Below are 23,131 nucleotides of genomic sequence, written 5' to 3'. Positions count from 1 at the left end.
TGGTACACTTACAAGGTCTTCCTCACCCGCAAGTGTACGAGCGTCAAGTAGTAAAATCCGGTAAGACCGAAGGCGATTCTCAGACACTAAGTGAAACCTATTCTAAAACTTAGATCTAACACGGTTTTTCTTCGAAATTGATTTTGTGATGAATAAAATAACAAATTATGAAAAACAAATAACGGAGATGAATAATAACAAAATAATTAAAAGTGGCGGTGGTGATGGTGGTCCGAAGTGTGAAGATGAAAAATTAGAACCTAAAAAATAAAATCCATGAAATTAGATGAACACCTTGTGGAAAGAAAAAATCTTTAAACTCCTGAAAGCTTAGTAGTCTTTTGGTTAAACCCCCACATGAAATGGATATCTAATAACAAGAAAGACAGCTAAAACATGAAAAGCCTTGTACAAATACAGGAAGTTAAAAAAACGTCGTACTCCTTCGTTGTCTAAGCTCATGCCGCCTTCTCCTTCTCAGCTGCTTCTGTAGCTTTCTCCTCTTCTTGCATCTTTCTCAGAGATGGGGGCGGCCTGACGACAATGCTCTTCTTCCATTGCCGATCAAGCTTCCTCGACAACCTCTTGTTAATTCCCTCTTCCAGCTCTCTTTCCCTTCTTACTGTCAGCATTCGAGCTACCTATTTCGAGTCCAAATCCACGCAAATAAGAACAACATAATGAGTAATCAAAAATGACTAAAACCATAAATTCTCTTTATAAAAAGATAGTAAAACTTCCAGAACCACTCTTGAATCTTTAAGTTGTGTAGTCAATATGGAGAAACTCAAAAGCAAGCTTATACAAAAAGATACTGGCCTTCATCACTTTCAGCTCAGGAACTGAACTCCCCACTCAAGTACTGTTATACTCCTTGTGCTGTTCGCCTTCTCAAATTTGAACATTAGATTCATCTGTACAATTCACTCATTACCTCCCCAAGGAACCTAAGTTTTTCCGAAGATAGGAACCTGACTTTATATGACTGACCATTTTAAGCATATCAATCCGTTTACTTTATTATTTTTGTTACTATGTTCTCCTATTAGGGTTCGAATACACGTCAACGCTGTTCAAAATGCACTTGCCGGAGCGCTAGAGCTAATTCTTTTGGGATATTAGTAGTAGATTTTCACGCATTGGTCGTCGAAGAATTGTACCTTATCCTGTGAAAATCTATGATAGACTAACTCAGTTCAACCTATATTTGAGCTAGAGAGCGCATTCAATTAGTTGAGTTTGAGCTCATTAAACTCGTTTTAACTCGAACTCATTAAACATGGCTTTAGTCTGAGTTACTAAAGTACAAAATAAATCCTGAAACCACCTACAGAATCTTAATGCCTCTCTACTTCTTATGTTATTGAACCACTTCACCTAAAACCCTTTTTTCAGAACTGAAATTCTAGTGTTCTAATACATTCAAATAGAGATAAATGAAACCTAATCTAGATTAAAGAAGGTCTGTTGTCATCAAACATAGAGCAATTTAACCCCAAAAGTTGGATAATTTTTTACTCATCCAAACAACATTCATCATAAATGAAAGAAACAAGATAAAAAGAGATTCAAAAACAGTTAAGAAATCTTTACCCTTTTGCGCATTCGACCAAACTCGCTGTTTTTGAATTCCTCACGAGCTGATTTTTGTAATCGAAGCATAAGAAGTTCACCTTTAAGGTCAACAATTTCTTCGTTAATTTCTTCAGTGGTTTTAGCTCTAATTTCTTTCAATTCTTCTTCTCTCTTCGCCATCATTACCACCGAAGATGATGATGATGATGATGAAGAACTACGGGTAGATGAAAATGACGGCATTCGAGGTGTGGAGACATGGTGGATTCGGGTACCATGGAAGGAAGATTTATTTGAAGAAATTAGGGTTTTTGAAGAAGTGAAGATAGTGTTTGAAGGTGAAGCAAATGACAGACCCAACATCTTTACCTCTCTCTCTCTCACTATCTCTTATTTCTCTCTCTAAAGATGCTCAGTGGATAACCTTTCGGTCTTTTTATTATTGTCTTCCACGAAGCACTCTGGTTTTTCCTGTAAATAGTGTAGTGGTGCTTAACGGGCTAGGCCCAGCAGAAGCCTGGGTTGGGTCCGGTCTTCATTAAAGTTCTTATCTTTCTTTTTGTTTGCTTTGAAAAATCGACGAGGATCTACGTAATTGCAAGACATCAATACATAGTGAAGATATGATAAGCACAATAGACTTATCAAATTATTAATGAAAGAGGCCTAAAGCCCGATAGACTTATCAAATTATTTATACCTTTAATAACCCAAGTTCAATGATCAACTTCCCGCTGAGCCCCTAATTATCAAAAATACCTAGGTGGCCCCTAGCTTCGCTCCTAACCCCTAAGTTATTTCGCTAATTGCCCGTTTTTTCTCTTTCTTTCTCTCTCAACAAATTCTCTCACTAAAAGCAAAAATCCTACGACCTAGATAATTGAAGTCGAAGGAAGGATTGCTTGATTGAATTGGTTGTTGTTGATTTCCTGAACAAAGTTATAGAGAGTATGAAAGAGAAAGAAGTGAAATAGAAGATGGGGAGTGACACCGTCAAATCCAGCTTTCAAGACAAAGTGCAGGTCAAATGAAATAAACTCAAAGTGAAACCAAAATCCACCTCTAAGAGTCATTTTCCGAAGTGTCCAGACAAGCTTACACTTTTTTCACTGTTACACTTTAAATAGGGCATCATTTTAGGGAAACAAAAAGATTATTCGGGGTACGAATTTTTTGACAGAATTATTTTGTTCTCTTTTGTTTCCCCCAAACTCCCTACCGCCACTAATTATCTTCATTATAGTAAGAATCGTCGACGGACTGCCATTGTCGCGAAGAAGATATGACTAAAAAGAATGAGGGATTAGGCGCAGATTAAATATGACTAAGGGATGTCCAATTGGTCGGCTGGAAGCCAAGCCCAAGATGGCTATTGGCCGAGTCGGTTGCTTGGTCCAGAGGATTGATCGACCGCATGGCCCTGGCCAATTATAGGGTCGACCAGATAAAAGTACCAAAGATTGGGATCCCCTGGTCAGCCACATTAAGGAGATCCAGATAAGAATTAATTCCTTAGTTGGAATTCCATTTAAAAAAGAGTTTCTGGATAATTATAATCTAATTCGTAGATAAATTCTAATTGTGGTTCTTTTTGGAATCCTATTTTCGATTGGGATTTTGACTTCAGAAGTCTCTATAAAAGGACTTGATTAGTTCAGATTTATGTATTGAGTCTCATACTTTCTATCTCTCTAGTTTCACTGGCAGAAGATAGACAAAAGAATAAATTCCCAACAGGCTCTCTAGTCAAACTAAAAAGATTTCTAAATCTTCACCTCTAAAGAAGGATCAAGAGGAGTTTCAATTCAGTACTAGCTAACCTAAAGAGCGGACTGCTTGAGTATCTCAAGTAAAGGAGTTGCATGCAAATTGGATTTAGATATCTTCGGGACAGGGCAGCCAAATTAGTACGAGGGAAAAGTGAATTAAGGTAATTCTAACTTTGTTAGTTTATTATTAGTTCTTGTATGTGATCCTAGTAGCCTAGTATTACATATATGATATCTGAGATTTGGATTATACCACTAGGTAATACCATAATCCTAGAGTGCCGTCAGAGCCTCTTGCGCGAGCTAATCTTGGACAGTTTTGGACAAAACCACGACAAATTTAGATTTTTCTTAGATACATCTGAAAAGAGTTTCAGATGAACTTCATAGATTTTTTAAATTGATTTCAAAATTTAAGTTGAAAAGTGTTTCAAAAGAAGTTGATTTTGAAAATGATTTTATTTAGAAAGGGTTTCGAAGGTAAAATTAGTTTTTCAAATAAATTTGGAAAAGGGTTTTTCAAAATTTATAATTGAAAAGGAATTGTTTTTAAGGAGACCATGTCTTGGATCTAGTCCGAGACATCCTCTCAGAGTGGGAGTCCGAGACATCCTCTCAGAATGGGAGTCCAAGACATATTGGACTCCAACCAAGAGAGTCTCGGACTACAATCGAGATTACTCTCACCCAGTTCGAGAGTAGCTCAGAGTAAGAGCCGGAGACCTCTTGGACTTCAACTGACAGGGTCTCAGTCACCTTGGGCCAAGACATGTCTCGGGTATTTCGAAGAGAGTCTTAGACTGGAGTTGGAGACCTCTCAAACTTCAACTGAGAGGGTCTCGCCCACCTTGAGCCAATAACCGAGTCTTGTCACAACTTAGATCTGAGACTCACTCGTACGACCTGACACTCTCTCGGATGACCCGAGACATGTCTTGGCCCGAGCAGGAGTTTTTTTTCTCTTATGTTCTTCTATTTCACGTGTATCTTTTCCCGAATCTTGACCTGAGCTGATTCAAGGCCCAAATCAGAATTTTTCAATAATTGATTTTCGAAATCAAACCATAGAAATTTTTAAAGTTCTTTTTGTTCAAATTTTTCATAAATGGACTTCAGGTCCATTAGGCATTGAGATGTCAAAAGTATTTCCCAAGAAGCTACGGGTCCACAAATTCGGGGAATATAGCGAACCACGATTTTAGGTCTTAGAGATGGAGCTAAAGTTGTATGCGCACTTTAATTTTATTAATGTCATATGATGTGCTTATGTGTGGATGCGTGTGAATGTGAAACTAATATGGCCATAGACTGGTTTTGAGCACGAATGAGTGCCTTATATCTTTTGTATTGTAATTCGAATTTAGCTTTAAGTGTCCATTGAAGAGAAAAAAGATGGAGATCTTTGTTCGACAAAGAGGAGTGCTTCGAGCGAGCGAAAGACATTCGAGTCTCTTAACACTAATCTTAAAAGCAATAGAACCACAGTGACGTCGAAAGAAACTTCACTTGAAGGTTTGGGGAACTGACAAACAAATGTTGTGCCCCAATGGGGAACCTGGATGTTGTGTCCGAAGAAGAATCGAAGATCAATACGCAGAAAAAGGCATCCTACTTTGCCTAAGGTATGACTTACTGCAAAAAGTTAAAATGATTAAGAAAATGAATTTTGCCTATCACTAACCATGACAGGTGAACTAAATATAAAGTTATTTTCCTCTTTACCATATATGCATCCTACTGTAGAGTGGGGGAACTCGTGTTGAGTTAAATATTGGTCAGCCTCGACTAGTCAAAAAGTCAACTAATTGACTTGGGCAACATGTGCTTGATCCTTAACTGCACAAGGGCGGTATCTTGACGAAACTAACAAATAAGTGGATCTCGAAAGAGCTCTGCCACCTGCCTTGACATGAGAGGTCGGCACGTGCTTCTTTGACACCTTGAACTCTATCGTGACTTAAAGGCTAACAAAATGGTGGATTTGAGTCAGATCTGCAACTTGAGCCCTGAAACAAGAGATTTACAGAAGTATGCTCTAATGCTTAATCTCTATCTGCCGGACTGAAATGTCGGTTACGCGGAGGGTCAGATAGCGTTGAATATTCGCTTACCAAATCCTGAAAATACAATCATATATATATATATATATATATTATATATATATAGCTACTATGATCAGAAAGATTTTATTAACGACCTTGCCACGTGACCTCCTTTAAGACGATTATTCACTACCGCCATGTAAGCGTGTGCAAACGACACATGTTACGATCTTTTCTCTTCAATATATGTTAATTTTTACTCTTCAACCTTAAACTGACTTGAGCGTTGAAATGCCTTTGTAAGTACCCCTCCATCTCCTCACTTGTGGTGCGGAGGAACAATAACTCGAAAATACAAAGTCGGTTTTCATGAAGGCGCTTACGGAGATCATCAAACTGAAACCAATCCGGGAAGATATTTTTGCCTATGAGACTAGACAGTCTGATGGAAAGGCGCTTACAGAGTGCTCGGTCAAAATGAACTGACTAGAGTCACTGACTCCAACAGAAGGCACCCAACTGAGTTTAGAACTTGGGACCGACCACAGAACGGAGCCAGGCACGTTTGTTTTCGAGGACATGTTCAACCGAACTGCGTTTAGTGTCTCACGTGGCTAGAGAGAGAAAGAGGAGAGAAGAAGACGATCATCTCCAATGCGTTGAAGAGAATTCATACTTTCATTTCTTACAAAAACTCAAAAATCGAATCCTCAATTTGATTATCCATTTTATCTGATCTGTTTCTTTGGTACCCACTATCTTAATTTCTTATCAACGAAACCCTAAATTGAAACACCTAGATAAAGAGAGAGAGAGAGAAAGAAGGGAAGACTTTCTGGTTTTGGTTTAGGAAATTAGGCGGTGGTAGTGATCATGGGTGCAGCTGGTTCTAAGCTTGAGAAAGCTCTAGGTGATCAATTTCCTGAAGGAGAGAGATACTTTGGGTTCGAGAATTTCGGAAATACTTGCTACTGTAACAGCGTTTTACAGGTTCATCTCATTATTTTAATCAATTCATCAATATCTCTAGACTTAAGTGTTTATTTCTGAATTGGGTAGATTTTTTCCATTTACTTGTTCTTGTTTCCCTCTCCTTTTGATTGATGGGGGTTTTGTTGGTTTTGGGTTCAAACAGTCCATTTGTTTTAGGTCTCAATTTGATTGGAAAACTGATGATGGACTGATAATAGTTTGATTTATGAAGTACCATTGAATTAGGACTAAATGTGATTCTATGATAAGAATTTTGACCTAGCTGAAAAGCTCTAAAGACGGTTTCATGTCTGAATTTAATACAGTTTATGGAGTAATGATAGAGAACAAGAAAAACTAGACAGACTCTGGACAGAAATCCTACGGGATTCGCTGTATAGTTGATCATAATCATCGAAAACACGAATCAAGACAATTAAGTGCTTCATGATGTTATTGTTGTAACTCATACAGTCATGTGGTATGAGTGTGTAGTGTGTGTGTGTGTGTGTTCAACAGTTAGTTATGTTAGTTGTGGCACTTATGTAGTATTTAGAATGGTTAGGAATTATTTTTGTCTAACTTGGGACAACAGCTAGAAATCTCTAGAACTTGGACAGCAAGGAAGAAGCTTAAAGACTTGGCAACAAACTGCCTCTTTTTAGAGACTCGGGCAACAAGCTTCCTACTCTATAAATACCACCACAATCTTCACAAAAGGGGAGATCACAACGAAGAATATTCAGCTATAGTTGCCTCTAAATCTTTCTTCTCAAGTCTTCTTCCTCCTCTCCTTCATCTTCTTCTTCCCAGGTTCGTTCCTCTCCCTTTCTAATTTTCTCTTTCTCTCTCTCTATCACATTTGATTTCTTTCTCTCCTCTAATTCTATTCTCTTCTTCTCTCTACTTTCTCTCTAAGTACCTTCCTTTTCTCTCAATTTCTCTTTTCTGTTCTCCGAATTTCATACCCTTCTCCCTTGCTGATTCCATATGTTAGTACTTGCTGTTTACCCAAGTATTGTTGTCTAGTGCTTGTCCTAAGTTGGTTGCGTTTCGGGGTCGTTGTTCGGTAATGAGGTTGGGAGTGCTAAGACTTATTAATTGTTACCTGAACCTAACTTGATTACTACTTTTGTTTGTTTATTTACGTTGGGATTAGTATAGTTTTGCTGGTTGTTGAAGTTCTGGTTTAGTCACGTTATTATCTTTACATTTCTAAACCCTAGGATTGCATCACTTATCTTCTTTGCAGGCTCTATATTTTTGTATTCCCTTCCGTGAGCAGTTACTTGAATACTATGCAAACAACAAGGGTCCTGGAGATGCAGAAGAGAATCTTTTGACATGCTTGGCGGACTTATTTACTCAGGTAATACGACATTGAAAACTTTCAAAGTATTCAAGACTGAACTCTGTATAAGAAAGCCAATTATAGATAATTCTGGTTCGTGTTTATTTTACTTTTGTTTTGATGTCATATTTTTCAGTATATTTTTGTACGTTGAATTGTGCATTGTTTATGTTAGATATATCTTTAGCCACATTTTCTTGTTTGAACTTTCTTCCATATCTACCTGGTCAGTTCTGCCCTTTCTCCGAGAGCTTTAGCAGTCCAACATAAAGTTAGTTTAAATCACTGATGTTATACAATTATATACTTAGATGGCATCATGTTGCGCAATTAGTTTAAACGTGGCATATCGGAATTTAATCCTTGTGTGACAGTATCAGAAATTCTAGTCATACTATGTTACTTTCAGATCTCAATGGCCCTGCCCGCATTTTTTACAATGTTTTTTTTATCATTCTGGCAGAATTTTTGGGAGTTCACCTTTTTATGCTTTTCCTGGTGAATTTTTTGGAAGTTACATGGATTGAAGAACAAGAATAACTTGACACTGTCGATGCATATGATTGTGTGAAAATCGAAGAATCATCATCATTTCTAGTTCTTTAGCAAATCGCTTATCCAAATGCCGAGGTTCTGGAATAGTACTCTTGGTCACTTTGTGGGTCCTTAACTAATGCTTAGGTGTTGGATATAGTAATTTGGTCCCTATGATCTTTAGCTGTGATGCCCTTATTGGCTCTTTGTTTCACATATCATTTCTTTTTTTTTTTTTTGAAAATTTGATTAAATATAACGAAAGAGGAACTATACAACAGCAACACAAAGAAAGAGGGAGGCTATAGTGGATTCTTCACGATATCCACGCCTTGTTTCACATATCATCTAGCCTAAGTTTCGAAGTTCAGTTTTATAACTGAGGATGGGGGCATGTTGTAGATCGAATGGTTGCATCATAAGGCTGGCAATGCTTTGCTCTCCCCTAAACTCTTAACGGACTTTTTTGAAAAGTTTGTATTAATTATTGAAACAAAAAAGTGCTATAGTACAACGAAAGAGGACAGACTAGCCTAGAAAAATTACAACATTAACTCATCCCATTTAGAGGTAAGTCATAGAATGACTTCCCTTTTGCCCAACTAGAATTCCTACTCCAATGGTACAAAAGAGCTAAAACATCCTCCACCTCGAGGCTGTTACATCCACTGGTCCCCTTGAAACTTTTCTCGTTTCTATCTTTCCAAATAGTCCATAATATGGCAAAGGGGATAAGATTGCAGACCTCTTTCCTAGATTTGATTCTGTAAATCTGCTCCACTGCTCGAAGATATGGGAGATATTTCTTGCCTGACATCATGACGCACTAACAGAATTTAGGAAGAAGTTCCAGATCTTGCTTGCACCCTCACAATGGAGGAAAAGGTGATCCACAGTCCCTTCTGCTTTCTTGCATAGTTGCATCTATTAGGAATGACCATACCCCTTCTTTTTAGGTTATCCACTGTTGGCAATTTCCCCAGGATGACAGCCCAAACCAGGAAACTAACCCTAGGAGGCACTTTGGCTGACCAAATACACTTGAAATCAAAAGATGGTGGGTGAGTGTCTTGACTGTTCAGCCTCCTATAACAATGCTGAACTGAGAAAGGATCTTTTTCCTCTGAAACCCAAACTTTAATGTCTTCCTCTTCCTCTTGGGGGTTGAAACCCTCTAATATTTCCAGCAAGTGGATATAGATTTGGATTTCCCAATCGTTGAAGTTTCGACACAAAGTTACCTCTCAAGCTTGCATATTCCAGTTGTAGGCTTGGTGTACTGTCATCTCCTTTGAAAAGGGAGGTATGAAAGATGGCTGGAAATCTGTCTTTGAGTGCAATTGGGTGGCACCAAACATCAAGCCAGAAGCTTATACTCTCACCGTTGCTTAGGCGCCATTTAGTAATACGATTGAAATCCTTTGCCTTCATTGATATTCTTTTCCAAACACCACCACCGTAAGCTGATCTTACGATTTGAAGACAACATCTACCTTGCTTTTCCCCATATTTCTCAGCTATTATGCTGTGCCATAAAGAGGTCATCTCAATAGAACTATCAGCTTTGTAATGCCTCCCAACTCTGAGACTTCAGAGTCGTGAATAAGGTCGATTTAGAGTAGTTAATTACCTTCAAGCCCGAAGCCAACTGAAACCAAATCAATATGTCTTTAAGTTTTCTGATCCGAAAGGTGGAATCGTCCAAGAAGAATAAGGTGTTGTCTGCGAACTGAAGGTGATTCACTGGAGTGCCTTCCTGTTTCACTCGAAACCCATTGATCCAGTTATTCTCTTCAGCCTGTCTCATGCAATGACTTAGCACATCGGCCACCATTAAGAAGAGAAGAGGGGAAAGAGGCCCCTTGTCTGATTCCTCTGTAGCTTTGAAAAGGCTTAGTGGGGTTACCATTAATCAATATGGAGAAGGAGGCCGAGCTAATGCAACCAAAAATCCAAGATTTCCAAATATAGCCGAAACCCATTCTTTCCATGGTCTGGTATAGGAAGTCTCAAGACACTCTATCATAAGCTTTCTCTAAATCAATTTTCACAACCAGACCTTGAGTCCCCTCGTTTCTTCTAAAATCGATGAGCTAATTTGCAATTAAGACTCCATCTAAAATTTGCTGTCCAACAACAAAGGCTCCTTGAAAGGGTGAAATAAGGTTGTCGAAAACTACCTTTAGTCGAGATATCAACATCTTGGACACTATCTTGTAGGGGCTTCCCACCAAGCTAATAGGACGAACGTCAGCAAGAGTCTCTGCATTCGCTTTTTTAGGAATTAAAACAATGAAAATTTGGTTAGTCTCTAATCCATATGAGTTGTAGAGAAAAATTCTTGAACCATGTTGGGAGATAATTAGACAAGACTTCATCAACATGGTTTAGGATTTCTTTTCTACAACTCAGATGGATTGGAGACTGAACCAAACTTTCATTATTTTAATCCCTAAAAAATCGAATGTAGTGTCTCTTGCTGACTTCCGTCCTATTAGCCTAGTGGGAGGCCCGTACAAGATAGAGTCCAAGATGATGACACAGACTAAAGGTAGTTCTTGATAATCTTATTTCTCCCTTTCAAGGAGCATTTGTTATTGGTCTGTAGATTTTAGGTGGAGTCTTAATTGCAAATGAGCTCATTGACTCTAGAAGAAATGAGGGGACTCAGGGTCTAGTTCTGAAAATTGATTTGGAGAATCTTATGATAGAGTGTCTTGGGCTTCCTTTACCAGACCATGGAAAGAATAGGTTTCAGCTATATTTGGCATGCAAATTACTCAATAAGTACAAAAGGGAGTGGAAGCTGTAACTATACTTGGCACGTAAATTACTCTCTGCCACTTGTTTGCTCTGCCCCATGTTTATTGTCATCTTCAGTATAAGAAGTATAATCTAAACAGACATGCAAATGTTCTTTCTGCGGTTTTATGAAGCTGAACAGGTTAACTTCATTAAATTAGAAGCTGTGTGCAATTGCTAATACAAACTTTTGTCTTATTTAAGATAAGTTCTCAGAAGAAGAAAACAGGCGTTATTGCTCCCAAGCGCTTCGTTCAGAGAGTAAAGAAGGAAAATGAGCTCTTCCGTACTTACATGCACCAGGTAAGCAATTATGTCTTTTGCATATTGCTGATTGTGTTATATCAATGTTGGCCTGTAGGAAGCATTAGTATAAAAAAGCAGATATTGGTTCTCGCAAACCACATTTATGTAACACATATGGTGATCTTATAATACTACCTCTCTGTTCTTCTTCAAATTCCATGAGTACTACTACCAGTCCATGATTTTCATCGAAGTGGTTAAGCTTGTTACACCTAGTAGCATCCACAAAGTAGGAGACCATACTTTAGAATAGTTAGTTGGAGAAATTTCATTGCATGTTTCTAGTTCGAGACAGGCCTCAAATGTCTTGCATGCTTCCTTTTGGATAGAAAAAACTATAATGACATGTTAGTATATGCTACAAATACAGGGCATGGTTTATTCTAAATTTCTAATAAGTTCATATTACCATGTGTGCCTTTTTATTTTATCAGCTATTGAAACCTATCGTGCTTTATGTGTAGGATGCTCATGAATTCTTGAACTTCTTGCTGAATGAGCTTGTTGACATATTAGAGAAAGAATCCCGAGCTGCTAAAACTTCTACCGAAACTTCTTTACCAGAGGAGAAGACAGCAAACGGATCCACAAATTACCAGATAAATAGTGTTCACAAAGAACCCCTGGTTACTTGGGTTCACAAAAATTTTCAGGTACAGTCAGGTTGTCTGTTTACATTTATAGTTGACGAAATCTTTCTCTAACTGTAGAATTAAATATGATGTGGTTCGCTGTGCTTCTCCCCTTCGAATTGAATTTACTAGTTTGTGGAGGTAGTGAAGATTCAAAAGGCATAATATTTTAGCTTTTGCTTCCTGTCTTCGTAATATGCTCGATCAATTTGCAGGGTATACTAACTAATGAGACGAGGTGTCTAAGATGTGAAACAGTTACTGCAAGGGATGAAACATTTTTTGACTTGAGTCTTGACATAGAACAGAATAGTTCCATCACCAGTTGCCTGAAAAACTTCAGTTCCACGGAGACTTTGAATGCTGAGGATAAATTCTTCTGCGACAAATGCTCAAGGTAAACCACTTCCCTCATCCCTTCACCGTGATATATTTCTCGTTTCCATCCGTAATCTGTAATTCCTGTCTAACATAGATACTAGTACAAGGTTTCAGATACCGTCAGTAAAAAGGCCAGAATGGTGATATGGCCTTAATATGTAGAAAGATTCACTTGGCATAGTTATTGCAAGTACATAGTGTAAATAACAAAATATTATACTATACCCTCTGAAATGAATTGCTGGTTCATACAAGAGGACCAGGTATCCAACACGAAGTAATTAGGAGTCCCCGTCTTAAATTGGTAACTCATTTTGCTTGTTTTGTCTAATGAAGTTTGCAAGAAGCGCAAAAGAGAATGAAGATAAAGAGGCCGCCTCAAATCCTTGTTATCCATCTGAAGCGTTTCAAGTTCATTGAGCAGCTTGGTCGAAACAAGAAGTTATCTTATCGAGTTGTATATCCTTTGGAGCTTAAGCTAAGCAACACAGTGGAAGATGCGGATACCGAATACTCACTTTTCGCGGTAGTCGTACACGTTGGAAGTGGACCCAACCATGGGCATTATGTAAGCCTTGTAAAAAGCCATAATCATTGGTTGTTTTTCGACGATGAAAATGTAGAGATGATCGACGAGTCGGCTGTTCAGACATTCTTTGGGTCTACACAGGAGTATGCAAATAACACAGATCATGGGTACATTCTATTCTATGAGAGGCTTGCTACTACTACTGGTACTACCATCACCCAGACTTAAGAGGGAAAAAATGGTTGTGGTGAGTCTGGTTCCAAAATTTAATCCTTTGTTTGGTTCAAAGGTGTTTGTTGTGAAGCTAGTGTTTTTGTTGAGGCAGTTGCTAATATGTGTACAGTGGATTGTAGTCCATTGCAACAAAATTAGGGAGGAAAAACCCTAAAAAAAATTACCAAGAATAAAGGAGACTAAAAGAAACTGCTTTTTGTATGCCAGAGTTTTTTTTCTCTTTTGATGTTTTAATAAAGGCAGTAGATTAACAGGGAGACGTATTTTTGAGATTAGAAGATGTGGATTTACGTCAAATATTGATAATTGAACATGTTACTGTACTTCTTATGCGAACAACGAAAATTGAACAAAATATAACCCTTGTGTCCAAACTTTACATAATGTGGGGAGATTTGCTGTTTGACCCCCTTTCACATAATTCACTTGCTGTTTGGACTCTTTTTTTCCAGAGTTGCATTTTGGACTCCCTTTTGACAGAATCAAAAGGGAATATTCCGTATATGAAGTTATAGTTTAGATAATTCCTAAATTATCCTCACATAATGAATATTGCAATTAGGACTCCCTGATTTATTTAACTCAAGAACTAGATGGCTGCCACGTGTAGGGAGATGATGAGTCCAAATAATCAAACCATGGACCCGTCTGGCCTGACTCTACCAAGGTTGTTGTGGGAGAATTGAGATTTGCTGGTTGTCGTACGTGAAGTCCCACTTATACGAACTCATCTTCTCCATTGTGAGTTTCTTATGCAAGCTCATCTTCTCCATTACAACCATTATCATGGCTGAAGATTCTGGATCAAGAATTAGTGATATCATTGCTCGAGTTAGGAAGCCAAGGAATCTTCAGGTAATGTGAAGAATATCTCTCTCTATCTACATGTTTGTTAATCCCAAATAAAATTAGGGTTTTTGTGGCAACTCTCTCTATATTTACACGTCTGTTAATCCCAAATAAATTTTTATTCCTACTTCACAATGGTAAATCAAATCAAAACATATAGAACAATCACATTGATTAGAAAAAAAGAACAACATCTATAACAATAAGATTAATTTATCATTTACCCTAATCCCTAAACCCAATATACCAATGAGTTGATTTCCATGAAAGAAACCCATTCACAAGGGCAAGGAAACCACTGCTACTTTTTCCATTAAGTTAAAAAAGAGGTCCTTGTTATGTTAGGTTGGGATCCCTGTTAGGTTTTTTTTATTTCAAAATTAGGGCACTTTTGAGCTTGATTTGAGACAAAATTGTTGGAGTATTGATTTCTAAGAGACAATGAAAGTGCTAGTATTTTTGAAGTTTGTATGATTCTTTGTTTCATTATTCTGCAGGTGGAAAAGATTGCAAACACATTCTCGTCGGTTAAGCAATATTGTTCATGAATTGGGAATTTGGGATAACAGCAGCAAGGAATTGGGATCACAGCAAATCACATCCATTGGGATAACAACAATATTGTTTCATAAAGCAAAGTTCATTAAAATTCCTCAAGGTGTTCGATAAAATTCCTGAGAGAGATGAAGTTTGTTATTCTTCAATTATAGTGGGTCTAACTCAGAATTCCCTATCTTCTAAAGCTCTTTCTTTATTTGCTAAAATGAAATCTTGTAATGTTGGGTCAACTATGTTATAGTATTTCTGGTGCTCGTCGTGCAGCTGTTGAATTAGCTGCACTTGAACAATGTAGAATTCTTCATGCTCATTCAATTTTGACAGGATTTGATTCAAATTTAGTTCTTTAATTGATGTGTATGGAAAATCAGGTCTTGTTATTGATGCACATCAAATCTTTAATGGGTTATTATCAGAAGTTAATATTGTTGGTTGGAACTCTATGATGGCTGCTTATGCCCAACAAGGAGATAATAATTCTGTGATTAACTTGTTTGATGAGTTCAATCCAAATACTAGTTTCCTATAACATCAAAATACTAGTTTCTTGTAACATCATGAATTGGGAAAAAGCAATATTGTTTCATAAATTCAATAAAGTAATAACAAGTTGGGAGTTCAATCAAAATACTAGTTTCCTGTAACACCAAAAGTATAACAGTAAAGTAATAACAAGTTAGGAGTTCCATCAAAATACTAGTTTCCGGTAACACCAAAAGTAATGATTCCATCTAAATTCAAAAATACTATCCTAACTTAACACCAAAACTATGAAATAGTATTGCTAAAAGACTCCTCCTGTAACACCAAAAGTGTAACAGCAAATGTACTCTTCTTAATCAAAATACATTCCTCGATCAATTGTTAACGGTAGCACTGTGGTTACAATCTTTGCATATCGAACACCTTCTCATCTTTCTTTGCACGGGAGGTTCAGTATGTGCTCGATGCGTACTTCTTTTAGGTCTTCCCGGACCCCTCTTTAATGGTGGTGAAGTGACAATTTTAGGAGTCTGCAACAAGAAAGAACAAAACTATTTAAACAACAAGAAAACAAAATATAAAATGTTGGAACTAACACCAAAAGACTCCTTTCAACAAAAAAAAAAAAAAAAAAAAAAAACACCAAAAGACTCCTCCTGTAACAGCAAAAGTAAAACAGCAAAATACTCCATAGCACCAAAAAAAGTATAACAACAAAGACTCTTCTGAAACAAAATATAAAATGTTGGAACTAAAACCAAAAGTATTGATTCTAACACCAAAAGACTCTTCCTGTAACAGCAAAAGTATAATACAAAATACTCTATAGCACCAAAAAAGTATAACAACAAAGACTCCTCTCAAGCAAAATATAAAATGTTGGAACTAACACCAAAAGTATTGAGTCTAACACCAAAAAGACTCCACCTATAACACCAAAAGTATAACAGCGAAATACTCTTCTCACTCAAAATATAAAATGTTGAAACTATCACCCAACTCAAGTAATATAAAGTAAATAACAATATAAAAAAAATATAAAGTAAACAAAGTGCGCCGTACCTTCACCCAACTAAATTAAGTATACTGTTGTCTTCTCCATCCGGTTCTGGTTCATAAAATCTGGGAATAACTTTTTCAGGATCTATGCCATCAAATTCAAATCCCAAATCAAATGAGGGGATACCGGGATCAGCTGACAGGTTAAAAGACGGTAATTCCAAGTCTCTCCCTAGCAAAACATATAAAAATAATGTAACAACTAATGATCCATTAATCAAAATAATAACGTATTGTATAGTTAATATACTCACATAAACTTTGAGTAGGTGATAGTGGTGGTGTACTAGCCTCTACTAGTGGTGGTTGTGTAGAACCTTGAGTAGCTAGTGGTGGTTGCTTATAACTTTGATTAGACACCAAATTCCTAAGTTATTCTCTGGAAAATGGAATTGGAGATGCTTTAACTATCATGGAATGGTAGAAAAGTAACAAAATTAAACCCTCAATTTTAAGGATTCTCCCAATTTTAGAAAGCTCCCAATTTTCAAAAACCCTAAGTTTAGAACAACCCCTGTTTTTAGAAAATTCCCAATTTTCAGAAACCTTAAATATTTGAAACTTACAATTGTAAGAAGTTCATAAAATGTAGTTAGGTGAAAGCAAAAAAGAACTTACATCTTCTTCAAACTTGGTATACTCATCTCCCAATTGATTTTTGTAAAAAGAAATTCAAAATCTCGACTCCACTCGATTTCTTCAAGAGAATATGTAACTATTTTAGAAAAGATACGAAGAAGAAAGTCTATTGAGTGAGAATGGAAGAAGACAACAACTCACAATTTCCTTTTCTCCCAATCGATTTCTGTAAGCTTATAGAGAGAGAGAGGAAGAAGACGAAGTGTATTTTTTCTTGGGATTTTTCTTTTGGTCGATAGGTCTCTGTTAGGGTCAGTACACGGGTCCATTAGTTAGGTCAGTTCGCGGGTTAGGTTTAGTTAACATGATGGGTTAAAAAGTAGATTGGGTTAGGTTAGGTTAGAGGGCAAAATAGTATTTCTTATTTGCTTAGGGTAAAATAGTATTTTCATCTCAAAAATATTGTTGGACTGTTATATTTAACTATTTTTTTGAAAAAGGGAGTCCAAAATGCAACTCTGGAAAAAGGGAGTCCAAACAGCAAGTGAATTATGTGAAAGGGGGTCCAAACAGCAAATCTCCCCATAATGTGTAAATATATACAAAAGTTACTTTGTACAGCAAAACAATTGTGCCATGAAAACCCTAATGAGGGCTAAAAGTATTGAGCCCAGGGACAATTAGCGATTCTTTCCCTTGCGGTTTGCATACCGGATCATGCTAAAGTAATGCAGTATATTCTGATCAAGCACCATAAACATTAAATTTGAATCAGACATCTTCGTGTTTCAACATGTTTGAGTAAATATTGAAACATTTCAACAACAAAAAAAAAAGAGCAAATATTGAAATTCTTCACCAGTCACTGTTTCTTCTATACTTTCTGGCATTATTCAAGGCCTTGCCAATTTGCAAGGAACTCCTAAAAACTGCTGCTTCCAGACTTTTTTTTTTCCTTTTATTTGATCAGTAGATACATGGTTCTCAATCTACTCAAAACTATGCATACCTACTGTTGTTGAACTCAACTACTTTTAGCTTTCGGTGTGTCGCATGTAGGAGGAGGAACACCGAAAACCCAATCAAGAACATTCAAGTACTTGGACCGAAAAACTTCCCGCTCTTGTGCATAACAATGCATAATGATAGCTGTTGATAAACTAAATACTACCACATCAACTCTGTTCAATTTTTTCGGTCGTGGAATGAAACCTTCATCCACCATACATGTGAAGAAACTCTCAATTGCCCGGGCAAAGCAGTAGAGAGAAATCTCAATTCGTCTGCTCTTCTTCTCAATCGCCAAGGCCAGACCAGGAGGGAACTGTTATGAAATGCAAAATACTGTTTAGTGGAGGGAAAATGGAGACATAAAGACAGATACTTCTAGAGAATATTCGATAAAATTTAGTTACCGTTCCCATTGCCACCATCGGTATATTGCATCTTCGAAAAATCCTGAATAGGATGCACGTCCAAGCCCTAAAGAATGCTCAAGTTTGTATCACACAGCTATAATATATCAATGCATCGGACAATGTACAAATTAACCGATATTTTTGGTAAAGGTAAAGGTAGACATTTTTTTTAATAAAAAACAACCATCTTCACCTAGCTTAATTACCGGGTATTAATAAGAGGCTGAATACTAACCAAGCTGATGAGCAATAAACTGAGAGAAACAAGCTCGATCTTGCAGTACCAAAAAGGCACTTCCCTAAAATTGTACCGGGCCTGCAAAAGATCAACAACATATAAGATAAACGAAATAAAATATTTCTCAAGAGTTGGATGATATTGAGAATACACATGTCTTAATAGTTGAAGAATCACATGCTATTAATATCACACATGTCTTAAGAGTTGAAGAATCGCATAATTTTTTTTATTCCTTGAAGACAGAGTTGGATGATATTGAGAATCATAAGAGAGTTGGGAGTTGTTCCGTTAACTCTTCGGTTTCTCTAATAGAATGGAGGACATGGCATGATTGAATGAGGCCCAATTCCTAAGAACGTGAGGACAAAATCAGGGAATCAATTTGTTTCAAGTAAGAGGAATGGGCTCCTCCGCTATTGTAGCAACAGGGTCCACCTCTTGAAGAGTCAAAAGTACAAAGTCAGTCAAGTTGCAGAATGTATTATCTGGATATGGTAACCTAAGTTTCATCTCTTGCCACTATTCAATGTAAGTTCAAATTCAAATTATAGAGAAATAAATGAAAAAGAAAAAAGAGTTAGGAAAATAAAAGAATCTTACCTTTTCAGTAGATCTTGACGATGTACTATTAATGCTGGAAACAAATATACCGGAAGATACACAGGAATTGCTCTTGCATAAGCTCGGAGAAGGAAGGATACGATATGTGATTCACAAGATTGTTTTCCATGTACAATCTGCATAAAAACGCAAAAGTAAACATGATTATACTGTAAAGATGGTCTCACATTGCACAGAGGAATAAATTGAATGTTCATAAAGCCTAAGAAGCTCCTAACATCTCCATGCTTTAAATATGTCCTTGACTCCTTTCACATGATTACTGAAAACATTTTATGGGACCCAAAATATGGATATGACGGATCAATGTTCTCTTGGAGAATAACAAGTGATGGCTTTGATGTTTTTAATGCAAATTCTACTTCTAGACAGCAACATACATCATTGTGCACCTAATTGTACATAACACTTGTCCGAAAATAGGAAATAGAGTAGCCTTACCGAACAAGGAACTTTCATTTCAGGATCTAATTTGATGTTTACACCTGTGCCCTTGTAATGCTTCTCTATTCCATCCAAATTAGTCAAAGGCTTCCCACTTGCAATTTCTTTTATGCCTTGCAGGATAATAGAATGTTTTCCACCATGTGTATTCAGAAACGATTTGTATGATGGAGGTAAACTGTCTTGCTTCAATATGTAAGCGGACCTGCCAAACAATGTCAATATTTTATTATTAACTCTTCTATTAAATCAAAGATATAACATGAAATATCGAAGAAGTACTCAAGTACCCACGAAGGTAGATGAAATTTCAGAGGTATTACTTATACTGTTTTTTATCCTCGACTCCTCGAGTATAAAAGCCACCGTAGAAGAGGATTTGATACAAAAAAACTTTAACTCAAAGAGTGATTTAAAGTGTATGGGAGCACAGAGAATCTGACATCTTCTAGTAGTTAAAATATTTACACCCAAATGACAAATGGGGCACTTTATTTGGCCAAAGAATGCAGCACTTGATGAACACATCAAGATAAGGTAGCATGTCATCTCTTTCTCACAGCAAGAAGTTGCTTGGATAAATAAACTGGGTTCGTAAAGCACCGAGCCGAATCTTAAATTTGTATCACTGCGGATCCTAGAGACAAACGTAGTCTAATAGTCACACTTGAGAAACGTTGAAGATAGTTGAAGCAGAAACGTTGCAGTTCTAAAACAAGAATCCTAGTCACTAATAATTGCAAGCAATGAATTTCACAAAATATAGCATGAATAAATGATTTGATCCTAAGGAAGCCCACGGGTTAAGTGAATTGAAACCTCGGGAAATGCTTGCTCAATTCCCATATTTAACAGTAACTTGATCGATCCAATGTCCACAGTAGACTTCCTAAGTAATGCTTCTCTCTTATTGGAAAATTTTAACCAGAGATCCTCTTACGAGCAACAACCTAAAAAAGGTTAAAGAGAACATCCTCTACAACTAAGAACTTAAAAGATCCATTTTTTTCCTCTAGTTGTAGTTGTAAAGAGAATTCTTCTTCGATAAAAATCATAAAATTAGCTTAGTTCTTTGCTCAAGTGATTTTTGCAAATAAAAACACCCAATCTATCAGCATCAGTAAATCTTTTTAACTTATGAAGCAAGTGAAAGTTTCACTACTATGAAAGCAGTAACAAATTCCTGGCGCCTTCCTTCATATATCATGTAAAAATCATGCTCCTCAAAAACTAGAATACAACTAAAGAAGTCAGGATAATTCCCTGCATGTTCTATTTTATGGGGAACTCATTAAACTTGTCGTGTTCCTCCAAAAGTATCACTGTTTTCTTTACAATCACTTCATTTGCAATCAATTTCAGGAAATTACAGGATTTTTTGCATGTTATCAAATCTTCCTACTCTTTGAAATATGACAAGACTCCGAAATTGAGTAAAATGGGAAATACCCAAAGATAAATTGAAGAAAGAGAGAACATACAGAATTTGTGAAGATGACAGGCACATAAGAAAAATATCACCATGAGCCCAAGTAAGAGGTTTGCAAATTCGACCAAATCGTTTGCTCTTTATTCCACAACGAGATGCTAAAACAGCTGCCCTCATTAGAATGTATATAGCTAAGCTTGTATGCTGTGTATTACTACCAGTCAAAAGCATTGAAGGTCCTGCAATTGCTCCTGCTAACAATGCCCTCCAACTTGCAGTCCTAAACCACAATAAAATCGAAAAAATTTGACCACCAAAACAACAGAAATTTCCCAATATGTATAATCTAATTCAGAAAAATCGTTTTTTTAGAGAGAGAATTGAAAATAAACTACCTACGGTGTCCTCCCAAAGCAGCAATTAATTCATCAACTGATACAAATGTACCAGCAAATGATCCAAGGAAGAGACCATATCTTAGAGTTTCTTTGAATGCCCTAATAATCGCCTCACTATTTGAAACAATTCCCGCTTTTCTGAACCAGATCAGAAAACAAAATGATTAAGAAATTGAACTAATCTATGTCTAAGAACAAAACAAATCACTAATTCAGACCACTAAATTAGGTCACCTTTCTATAGCAGATACTTTTCCTTTCCTCAATCGAGCAAGAATTGAAAAAATAGATAATCCACCCTTTAAACCAACCCCAATTGAAAAACCCTTAGTCGAAGCAATTAAAATTCTCCATAACTTTTCAAAATCCTTATCTGATTTATAATCATCAGACCTAAAAAACGGAAAAGAAGAGGAAGGAGGTTGATCAAATTTCCTACAATGCGAACAATTCCGGGCTTCTGGATTAGTAGTATCTTCTTTGTCTCCTCCGCCGTGATGAGTTCCATTATCTTCAAACGAGCAATTGCACGTTGTGGAAGCTGTGGTGTCGGTCATGTCACAAGGCGGAGACATGGTGGTGGAGTTTTAGGGTTCTGCAACTTCACCACCACCACCACTAGAAATAACAGGTTAGAGAGAGAGAGAGAGAGAGAGAGAGAGTAATACTACTAGTGTTTTGAAAGAGAGAACGACTTGGGAAGTATCGAAGAAGCGATTGGAAGATTGAACATGTTTTGTTTTGATAAATGACGTGGTTTTGGTTTCTCTTGTTTCGGAAATGGAACTATGGTCGTGGGACCCGTTTTTTAAGAGTTATTTCGCAAATAGCTCCCCAACTTTGTGACCAACTTCTTGTCTAGTTCCCTACTTTATCAAAAATACCCAGATGACTCTCTTTTTTCCGTTACCGTCCAAAGTCCGTTAAAGTCGTACTTTTTCTCCCAAAAATAACCCTCCGTGATGTCAGGCACGCTCTTTTCAAAACGCGTCATCTCAAGGGACATTAAATGCAGGCATCAACTATGTTTTTCTCTCTCTAAAAACTCTCTCTCTTTCTCTCTTTCTAGATTGAACCAGATTGGTGAAAATAGAGATTTTCTATCTATGGACTATGGGTATCTTCTAGATTGAACCACACTGGAAAAATTGAGATTTTCTATCTATATTTGGGTATTCTCTAAAGAGAGATTTCTTAGCTTTCTCTCTCTGGACCTTTACCTTTAGATCTAGGGTTTCTCTCTCTCTCTTTCTCTTCTCAGAAAATGGATGCCATTGATTCAGCCTATGAAATCTCGACATAGGTTTGATTGAGTTTTTTGTGATGGGATCAGTGTATGAAATTGTAGCAAGTTATGTTCAAGATCAGCCTATGCCATTGTTTAAGTCTTGTTCAAATTTTTCGAGATCTAGGATTTCTCTCTTTCTCTTCCTCACTTTCTCTTCACAGAAAATTGAAGCAAATTATGTTCGGAATTCGTTGTGATGGGATTAGTAGGGTTTTCGTGAAGCTGTTGTTCATACCTCTCAACAACATCGTCGTATCTGGTTAGGAATTTTGTAGTTAAAATATTGGCAGAGGTTTGATTAGAGGGTGTTTTCGTAACCCAGACAATGTTCAGATGAAAAGGGAGTCATCTGGATATTTTTGATAAAGTATGGGGCTAGGCAGGAAGTTGGTCACAAAGTTGGGGGCTATTTGAAAAATAACTCTTTTTTTAATTGATTTACCTATTTAAACTTTTTTTTTTTGAAAAACCTATTTAATCTTGGGGGGTAGCGGTTTTGGTTTCTCAAATGTCTGAGGCATTCAAATCCGGACATTTGAAAATCCTAAAATGTCTGAGGCATTCAAATCCGGATATTTGAAAATCCTGAAATGTGAGGCATTCAAATCTAGACATTTACAAATCTCTAAATTTCTGT

General features: G+C 36.9%; 3 protein-coding genes and 2 long non-coding RNA genes across 6 annotated transcripts; 2 read left to right on the top strand and 3 right to left on the bottom strand.

Moving 5' to 3' along the window:
- Positions 1-298: 298 nt before the first annotated feature.
- Positions 299-2,083, bottom strand: LOC147530838 (Ribosomal L29 family protein). The gene is made up of 2 exons (XM_086648104.1): positions 1,594-2,083; positions 299-641 (listed from the first exon to the last, which is right to left on the bottom strand). Exons 1-2 carry the CDS (start codon positions 1,936-1,938, stop codon positions 459-461), a joined length of 528 nt encoding a protein of 175 aa, XP_086504230.1. The 5' UTR covers positions 1,939-2,083; the 3' UTR covers positions 299-458.
- A 3,574-nt stretch (positions 2,084-5,657) lies between these two features.
- Positions 5,658-13,384, top strand: LOC147530837 (ubiquitin carboxyl-terminal hydrolase 4-like). The gene is made up of 6 exons (XM_086646367.1): positions 5,658-6,376; positions 7,611-7,727; positions 11,250-11,348; positions 11,816-12,004; positions 12,199-12,380; positions 12,701-13,384. The coding sequence occupies exons 1-6, from the start codon at positions 6,260-6,262 to the stop codon at positions 13,119-13,121; spliced, it is 1,125 nt and encodes a 374-aa protein (XP_086502493.1). The 5' UTR covers positions 5,658-6,259; the 3' UTR covers positions 13,122-13,384.
- Positions 13,385-13,735: 351 nt separating this feature from the next.
- LOC147530836 (uncharacterized) lies at positions 13,736-14,871 on the top strand. Its single transcript, XR_015227349.1, has 2 exons — positions 13,736-13,982; positions 14,474-14,871. It is a non-coding gene; the product is annotated as an uncharacterized LOC147530836 (long non-coding RNA).
- A 280-nt stretch (positions 14,872-15,151) lies between these two features.
- Positions 15,152-16,914, bottom strand: LOC147530835 (uncharacterized). Of its 2 annotated transcripts, XR_015227348.1 has the most exons (5): positions 16,857-16,914; positions 16,695-16,773; positions 16,331-16,455; positions 16,080-16,248; positions 15,152-15,547 (listed from the first exon to the last, which is right to left on the bottom strand). It is a non-coding gene; the product is annotated as an uncharacterized LOC147530835 (long non-coding RNA). The 2 variants fall into 2 exon arrangements; XR_015227347.1 differs by lacking the exon at positions 16,857-16,914 and having other exon boundaries at positions 16,695-16,836.
- Positions 16,915-17,393: 479 nt separating this feature from the next.
- Positions 17,394-21,988, bottom strand: LOC147530834 (uncharacterized). The gene is made up of 8 exons (XM_086646366.1): positions 21,441-21,988; positions 21,204-21,344; positions 20,861-21,088; positions 19,377-19,584; positions 18,915-19,051; positions 18,309-18,389; positions 18,071-18,137; positions 17,394-17,979 (listed from the first exon to the last, which is right to left on the bottom strand). Exons 1-8 carry the CDS (start codon positions 21,779-21,781, stop codon positions 17,680-17,682), a joined length of 1,503 nt encoding a protein of 500 aa, XP_086502492.1. The 5' UTR covers positions 21,782-21,988; the 3' UTR covers positions 17,394-17,679.
- Between the last annotated feature and the right edge of the window lie 1,143 nt (positions 21,989-23,131).

This window comes from Eschscholzia californica, unplaced genomic scaffold, assembly GCF_041429995.1.
Source record: "Eschscholzia californica isolate CP2 unplaced genomic scaffold, dmEscCali1.0.p SCAF_6, whole genome shotgun sequence".
Taxonomy (NCBI): Eukaryota; Viridiplantae; Streptophyta; class Magnoliopsida; order Ranunculales; family Papaveraceae; genus Eschscholzia; species Eschscholzia californica.
The sequence above is the reverse complement of the archived record's forward strand: the minus strand, read 5'-3'. Positions and strand labels throughout refer to the sequence as shown.